This window comes from Convolutriloba macropyga, chromosome 1 (assembly GCF_964194025.1).
Source record: "Convolutriloba macropyga chromosome 1, txConMacr16.3, whole genome shotgun sequence".
NCBI lineage: Eukaryota > Metazoa > Xenacoelomorpha > Acoela > Convolutidae > Convolutriloba > Convolutriloba macropyga.
The window spans coordinates 58,825,187-58,834,306 of NC_134468.1; the positions used below are offsets into that span (position 1 = coordinate 58,825,187).

A 9,120-nucleotide genomic window follows, 5' to 3' on the forward strand; every position below is an offset into this window, starting at 1 on the left:
TTGGATACGGTAAAAGGTACACAAAACGAAAGAAAAAAAATTAGTTTTACTGTAATACTTCAAATGTTTAGATAAGAATTAAAAAAATAGAGATTTTTTTTTAAATTTTGCGTTTGTTCAAATCTTTTTGATTTCTCTGTTACTTTCAAAATTATGCGTTTTTGGTAGTATCGGAATTTTATTGAACTACACAAAGTGAAAGTTTGGCTAAAGTGAAAATGCCTGGCTCCCATATATATATATACTCCACCATATTGAAAAATGTATGTAACAATTACCATACAAGTATCTGGTTGTTCAATTATGCGATAATGCTTCTGGGATAAATGACCAACTAACTAGCACAAAGACCAACTAACTGAATGGTTACAATCTTTTATGAGAACTTTTTGTATGCGCACGAATATTAGATTAGCACTTAAATTTTCCTTGCAAGCATGTTAGCATTGTAACCTTGTGTATATTAGATTTCAAGCAGCAAATTCTACTAGAGAATGAACGAAGAGTAGTGTGAACCCAACATTAGCAAATCACTAGAAATGGTGAAAGCAAAATTGACAAAAAATGTCACAACAAGATATCCAACCAATTTCTGCGACTAAGCTCCGATAAGCTTTACGACAAATTAGAGATAAGTTCTACTATCCATATTTCATCTTATAAAAAAGTTTGTGAATATGTTTGCTGTTTAATGAAACCATGGTCACACGATCAAATCTTTGCTAACAATCAACGAGAGACTCTAGGAGTTTTCACAGAAATTAAATCCGACCCATCTGCTTTCATTCCATGAATGAGGCAGTTTGAACAACTGATCAAAGCCTTCCTTTTGTCAGCAAGGGACTGAGTTCTACAATAAAAACAAACAGCCGGAATAAACAAATGAGAGGAAATTTTGAACTAAAAGACACAAGAAAAAGGCTTGCGACGTTTTATTATATAGCATCAATGCGACATATAACGCAAAAGTGGCAAACAGTGTTCGATTAATCCTGAGTAGTATTCAAAGCAATTTTTACTGAATTTGAGCCTCATGTTTTTACAATATGCTGATTTCCTCAAGTAAGTACCGAATATAGTTAGAGTAGAAAATCAGATGAGTAATAAGTTTTTAATTGCTCTCAAACGAAGTTTTTAATTGCTCTCAAACGAAGTTTGTAGCAATTATATTAGTCCTGTAGGTCTTTTTGCGACTCGAAGAGGAGTATTGAGATTCTACAGGTTTCTTTTTTTAGCAGAAAGCAAGTTTGATCATGACTTGAAATTTGACTTCTTTCTGTTCGAGCATTTACCTCCGTTTTTGATTGTTGACTTCTGTTTTCGAACATTGGAGTTGAACAGTAGCTTCGTTTGTACTGTATAGTAATTAGGAACTGCTGGTAATGTAGGAACTGCTGGTAATGTTTAAGTTGAAGAGGTTTTGAGATTTTTTGTTCCTATATAAGTCACCCCTAAGTTTCTAAACTACACGGCACAAACCCCCCCCCCCACCACCTATCTACCACCAAACACCTATCTACCCCCCCACCGCCCCGCACCCCCCAACTTACCCCCACCTAACCCTACCCCCAAACTACCCCCTCCCTTCACCTAACTACCCCCACCTACCCCCAGCCCCCAACTACCCCAGCACTACCCACCTCCCTAACCTATCTACCCACCCACCCCACCTAGCTCCCCATGCACCTAAAAATTGTCGGCATTTTTAAAACACTTTAATGTGGTTTGATGTTCCACTTTTGTTTTTTTCTCTTGTCTATTTTGATGTTCTGATTTTGGTAAGGTTAGGTTGGAGATTACAATGCACAACGATTCGAGCCGTTTCCGGTATTCTACCGGCTATGTTTTTTATGCGATTTTTCGCTTGACCAATTTTTCGTCTGACGCTTTTGACTTTTCGTCCTCAAAAACGGATAAACAGGTAGCGCCCAGTGGGCAATAAGTGCTCTTAGAGCCTTTCAGCTCTGTTTCAGCTCAAACTGTTTTGGAGACTTATACTTATAATTGTGGTGTGAAGGGCGGTAATTAGATGTTGAAGACACCCCCGCTGTTGAGCCCCCTATTGCCCCCAAAGCCACCCCAATGTGCTCCCTCCCCCCAATCAGCCCCCGGTGCACCCCCCTTCCGTGGCTAGCTACTGAGAAACAACCGCTTGCTAAAAACGCAAATTTATACTATTTTGCTATTTTTTTCAAACTTTATGAAAATTTTTTGTCATTTTTTGTTTTTTATCAGCCCTAGTTGTCAAGGAACATCCTCAAGGGTTTTATAATGGGTTACTGCATTGTTTTTAGTGGTAATGTAATGGTTTCAACATTTTAACATCACGAATTTTACCAATCTTTTGACAAAACGTGCTTTTTTTTTCAAATTTTTTGACATTTTTTTCCTTATTCAGATCTTTCCAGACCCAGGGTCCAGAAAACATCCTATGGGGTTGGATAATAAGTTACTGACAAGTTTTAATGATCATTGAACAGTTTTTCAACTTTTTAATGTCTCAAATTTGAGCAATTTTTTGACAAAGTTTGCTTTTAAATTTATTTTGAAATTTTCGCCGTTTTTCATGTCTTCATCCTTAAGAGCCAAGGAACCTCCTCTAGGGTTTCAAAATAGGTTACGGAATAATTTCTAGATTAAACGGAATGTCCTACAAGATTTTGACATCAAGAGTTTTAGCATGTTTTTGATAATGTTTGCCATTTTTTTTCCAACTTTTTAAAATTTATAGTCATTATTCAGCTTTTTCGATCCTCAAGGGTCAAAAAAGCCTCAGTTAGGCTTTGATAATAAGTTGCTGGAAAATATTTTTTGGTAATTGGTTAATTTTCAACTTTTTATTACCACAAGTTTTAGCAAATTTTTAAAAATAAAAGTTGCAATTTTTTTGAAGTTTTTTGAACATTTTGTCATTTTTTAGGTTTCCCTAGCCTCAAGAGCCACAAAAATTCCTCTAGAGTTTGCTAATATGTTACTGCGTAGTTTATAGAAGTAATGGAATGTTCAAGACTTTAATATCACGAATTTAATCAATTTTTTGGATTGTGATCAAAGTTTTTTTAACTCCAGTTTCAGCAATATTTGTAAAAAATTTAAACTTTTCAAATTTTTGGAAAATTTTTGTTCCAATCGTATGGATCTTTATGAGCCAGTGAAACTATTTCAAGCTTGAAACAAGGATACTGGATAGTCTCTTGAAGCAATGAAATGAATCGTAAGATAGTACTGTCTGAAATTTTAGCAAGATTTTGTTGAACTTTGCAATTTTTTTTCCAAATTTTTTCATTATTTTTTGTCTTTTTCTGAGTTTAACGACTATTACTGGCCAACGAAAGTTTTCAAGTCTCGGAGATGGGTTACTTGGCAGAACTTTCGAGACAAAAAATGGTTTTGTTTTTTTATTGCGAAATCAAAACTTTTTTTTAATTTTGCCTTTTTCAATTTTTTTCATGGTTAGAAAACTAGAAGTTGCAGTGTCGAATCCAATCATGGAAGATATTCCTGTCTCCTTCTCTCTTTCAGTTAGAGTTCCTTTCCTTCTCTTTCTCGTTCACTTTTTATCTCTCTCTTTTTTGTTGATTCCGCACTTCAGCTGCTGTTATGTGGCGTAATGTCACCATCTCTGATCCTCATTATCAATGAGTTGTATTTGAAATGTTTTTACCATAAATTGTCTAACAGGCACTTTTAGGAAATCATTGTTAATTGCTCTCAAAAGCAATTTGTAGCAAATATAATAATCCTGTTTGTCTTTTATGCAATTTTTTGCTCCCTTGATTTCTCGTCTGACGCATTTGACTTTCGTATTCAGAAACGGGATAAAGAGGTAGCGCCCTGAGGACACTAAACCGTGGCTAGCTGTTGACAAATCCAACCGCTCGCCGGTCGTTTGGGAGCATTTCGCCCGACGTTAGTCGGCTATGTTTATCTGTTGAAACCATCTGCATTCCTGATATCATCTTGAAAAGAAGAAAAGAAGGAAAGGTTTGTTTTCAGAACATTAGGCTTATTTATTTATTTTTTGAAAACTTTATGCCATCTCATGGATGCAAGAAAATTCCCGGAAAACAGTTTCAAAATGCAATTGCTTTGGTAAATTTTATTAGTTTGGAAGAAGAACCTGCATTTTTTGTAACAGTCGTTCAAATGAAGATTAAATATTTACTGCGGTTAAATTGATCAGAGCCGTGTTACATTGGAATTTGTTTTTCGATTTTGTTTTGGTAAATCTCTTTTTCTAAGTTCCAAAAATGTGTGCACATTTTTGCCATTTATAGCAATTGTGTTTTTATACAAAAATGTTACAGATCTTTGATAACACTGCCCAAATCTTGAGAGAGAATGCATTAGTGTTTACTGTCACTAATGTGTTTAGGTCAAGTGATAACGTCTACCTGTTTCTGAAGAGGCGCAAAAAGTTGGGAAAATTCTCCTTTGAGAAAAATGCACGACTAAAAGATCTGAAAGAAAATTTGCTGGAAGCTTTAGTTGCGGGATACTTTCACAATGTAGCGCAAATGCACGACATTGAGTTTATGAAAGCCGGATACTCAGCTATAACACCCTCTGACACAATTCAGATCCACTGCAAAAGCCAGGAAGCATTTAGTTACGATGACGCTGATAGAGAAAACGGAGGCAACCATGCTCATCTGTTCAAACTTGTTCTGGCCGATGACTCACTCAAGAAACATGGGGACGTTGTTGACAACACTTACGTCATGTACCTATCGTTGTTTCGATCTCAAAGCGGACAAGTTCTAATGAGGCACGCAGTAAGAGTTAACCCGCAAATGATATCACAAAATGCTGGAAAGCGATGGCTCACCAGGTGCATGATTGGTAATGGAAACAATTGCGAACCACAGACGCTTTTGTTGAAAGAGACAATTGAAAATGTTGGGCCACGTGTTTTGGGTACAATTTGTAACTTGATGCCCAAATTCTATATCAAAAATCTTTGCGAGAGATCAAATGCATCCGTGAAATTTATGTTTGAGCACGGCCAGATAAGAGCATACGGGTCCATGTGTGAATTAAGAACGTTGTTCGATGAAACAGACTTGCTGCTCGATATCGAAAATGCGCGTCAAAAGTTACTAGATAAAGATTTCAAGGTTCCATACCCCTTGTGTCATGAGTCCAGACCACTCGCTTTGTTCGAACCAGGTCTGAAGCTCAAGTGGGATTCGAAAGCAATTCCAGAGGCAAAAATCGTAACAGGATTCTATTCGTCCAATAAAACCACAGTCTTCTTCAGGGACATTCCTAATAATGCTGACCGGCTGGGGAGGGCTTTGGACCGAATTAAAGACGGGCTCGATAACCCCGATCAAGATAATTGGGGTGCTCCAACCATCGGGCAACTCTACCTTGACAAGAAGCGATTCTGGTGCTGCAAAGTTATTTTCAGTTCAGAGCGAGTTGCTAAAATGGTTGTTGAGGCTTTCAACAATAGGAAAAGAGGGTGGGGAATGTCAGAGAGCCAGTGCTGTCTTGATAGCGAAATTGATGTCTACGTAACGGACACAGCTATCTATCCATCTGTTATATATCTAAACTATCCGGACGTTACAGTGAAGGCGAGAAAAAATGCCTTCACGTTTGGTAGAGCTGATCGATCGAACCATGTAAATGCAGTTTTGGAGTGTGTCGAAGAGTTGAAAGATAGTGGCGTGTTTGACCCTGAAGTGCCTCCAATCTCTCGATTGTTGCCACACAATTCAGACATGTTCCACGAGGTTTTAGAACTTCTGAAGCGAGTCGAGGACGATATCAACAACCAGTTTGCGCGACGCAAACATTTCAAACTCTTATTCCGAGTAGCTGAGCATCCACGATTCGAGGTTTTTGGAGATGATAAAGCTGAAATCTCGAATCAAGTTATGATACATCTAAACAGACTGCTAAGAAGTGTTTCTTTCAAATACTTCTTCCAATTTAAGCTACTGCGTCACGAACGCAATCAATTCTCCAAAGCTGTAGATAATGTCAGAAAAGACTTCGGTGATCGTGTCGAGATTTCCTTAAATGGATCTAATGATACAGATAAGGAACTGCCAACTGTCAAAATAACCAGCGAGATACGAAAGGAAGGGATAAAAGCTTACAACGCTATTTTAAAACAGATTAGTCGCAGACAAATAGACTCGAGGAGTCTAGACGAGACTTTCACCTGCTGCAAGTGTTCGAAAACTGTATATCTGAAAAACCACCGCAGTAATGATGACGACGAATCAGATGATGAGAACATGTTGAGAATTGATATCAGCAGTGAAATTTCAGAACTAGCCAATAATTTATCTCTTTGTGGCTGCATTTATTGCGCACATTGCCTTTTTCAACACTGCCAGCAGCAAATTAGAGCAGATGAAGACGACGACGACAATGAGGAGGACAATTGGGACGATGCTGATGATGACGAAGAAGAAAGCGAAAATGAACACTTCTTAGCTGACGGGCTTACCTGTAGTTGCGGCCAGACAATTCTGAACAACGACCTGCAAAACAACCTGCCTTTTGCAACGTTTCAACAACTGGTCAATAGTGCTTGGGAGGCGTACGTGAACGAATGGACAAACCAGCAAAATGCAAATGAAAACGGAGCCGAAATTGAAGTTAAAAGTTGTCCGTATTGTGATGAAATTGTGACATGCTCTTCAGAATACATGAGATATGGAAATTTGCAGTGCCCTGATCAGAGCTGCAATGGCATATTCTGTCCCAGGTGCATGAACGGAATTGAGAGACAGGAACAATTTGATCACCACGCTTACGGTCACTGCTAAGCATATCAATCACATTATTAGAAGACATTACATATCACAGACAATCTCTGTCACTAATTATTTCCCTGTATTGAACTAGTTAACACGAAACTCAAAATTTATCTCCTCTTAGGCCAAATTCCATATGACAATTTTATTCAAGTGTTTAAATAACTCTTATAGTTAAACTGAATTTCACTAACTTAATTCCCTTAATGTAAAATTGGCAAAGGATTTCAAAAATAGTATGAAAAATAGTAGTGTGATTAAAATTATTTCAAAAATTTGTCAAATATCATCGTTTAGTAGTGTGATTAAAATTATTTCGAAAATTCGTCAAAGATCATCGTTTTCAAACTAACCCAACTAAAGTTTCTTTTTAAAGTGAACCATTGCAGCAATAGAATTTGTTCTCCTGGAAAACGAGCTGCTCTATCAAGGCTATGACTCTGCTTTTCTGGGCCGAGGTTTCACCCTTAATCCACCATTAGTTAGTGGGATTTAGGGTAAAATGCGTATTCCACTCCTATTTATGGATTATGTAGGGTGGACTCATAAAAAATTACTCTTTTTCCACCATTAGGCGTTTTATCAATTATACTTGCACTCATTCAGCCTTATTGTTTCTTTTTAAGAGTGTACACATGAAAGAAGACTGGAGCGATAGGGTAACATGAACAATCAAGAAATTTTTTCTCGACAATTGTTGCGATCAGAAACTTATGCTGAGAAAACAAAACTCTAATTTTGCTCAGTAGAAAGAACCTTTCAACTTCGTTAAATGTACGGCTTAATTTTACCTTTAATCCTGAAATCAAAATAACTTTTTTCCATTAAATGTCGAAAATTAGTTCAGAAAACCGGCAATTTTTTAGTTTGAAAATAGTTTTAATGCCTTCCATTACTAATATTGTGCTAACAAGAGTCTAGTCTATCATGCTAACGATGCTAAATCAACCTACGCCGTAATGCGGTGTTTAAATCCCTTAAAAATTGCAGATTTGTCTAAAAAACCCGTGAAAACGCAAACTTTGACCCAAAATAGCTCTCAAGCTCAAAGAGTTAGGACACTAAAAGGAGGGGGGGGGGTTTGGCACACTCCCTGGGGCAAGTCCTACATCATGGTGCTACTCACCAGTGCTAGAGTTGTGTCATATGTACATGCTTTGTGTTGAATGTGTTTGCTAAGTCCAGTAAGTTATCCCAAAGCTTTACTTTCATATCCTTAACTGATTATATTATTTTTAACACGGAATGATTACTATTTAAAATAGATATGAATCTCGTTGTGCTTTCATACTGTTTGTTTAAAATTACTTTTTCTGTTTTAGCCTATAATTTTTAACATTTCAGGTTATTTAGTTCCCCAATTTAGGAGTACAATGGAATTTTATTGATTAACATCACTCTGAACCTCAGAGCAAGAAACGATGGTCAAAAACATTTGTTTACTCATTGTTTATTCGGTAATTCGAGTAGATTTTCCTTAATTAGTCTTCCTAATGTTCATAAAGAGTTACATAAAGCTAATGATGGTGTTCTATGTTGTTTGTGGTATGATTCGCGTCATTTTGAAAGTTTTATAGACTGTATATATCCAATGGAACGTTGCGACATTTAATTATTGCGTAATTTTTACATTTGACTTGTGTGGAAGATTTTTGTCAAAATGTATACTATTCAAAGTAAATATCATGTGCATACAGTTGTTTAGAACAATCATTGCTCTCAGAAAGAACAGTCAGCACTAAAAAAGGTTCAGCTTAAATCTATAGAGGATACTTTTTTTAAAATACAGTCCTTTTAATTCTTTGTTTCAACGAACCAGGCTGCTTAAATCCAGTACGAACCAGGCTGCTTAAATTCAATTTAGTAGTTGTTTAAATCAGCAGTAACATTTTGGTCCGCCAACCCGGACCTTGAAATCGAATAATTTCGAACAATTGAGATTGAAACCCTTGCTTTAATTGATTTATTTTTCTGAGAAGACTAATTCGTTGCCGGAATTACTCGAAAAGCAGAAATTTATCACTGAAAATCATTATTGTTATTTCAAAATGTTCTAGAAGTTTTTCAAGACGAAGCAGAATGTGAGCGCTATGTCAACTAAATCCACTTCTCCAGCTCCAAAGGATTTATCAACTTCACCGATGACTTGGCCGCGCAACGAGGTGACTGCTGCACCATATCAATACTACTGAAAGAAAAACAGAGGAGTGATTGAGATTCCTACCCCTCGGAAAAGTGACAGCAGTTTCCCATGGTATTCTCGAGACACCGATGAGTTAGCAAAACAATATTATGAGAAAATGAAGAAAAAAGAGGAAGCAGCAGTAAAAGATTTCGTGAAAGT

At 36.8% G+C, this 9,120-nt stretch overlaps 1 protein-coding gene across 2 annotated transcripts in view; it reads left to right on the top strand.

Moving 5' to 3' along the window:
• LOC142340929 (uncharacterized) overlaps positions 1-7,110 on the top strand; it is a 28,397-nt gene extending 21,287 nt beyond the window's left edge. For both annotated transcript variants that reach the window (XM_075391719.1, XM_075391710.1), the window contains exon 3: positions 4,376-7,110. In XM_075391719.1, the coding sequence (XP_075247834.1) occupies positions 4,376-6,788 (2,413 nt within the window). In that variant the 3' untranslated portion in view covers positions 6,789-7,110. The remainder of the gene's footprint in view (positions 1-4,375) is intronic.
• Positions 7,111-9,120: the final 2,010 nt, after the last annotated feature.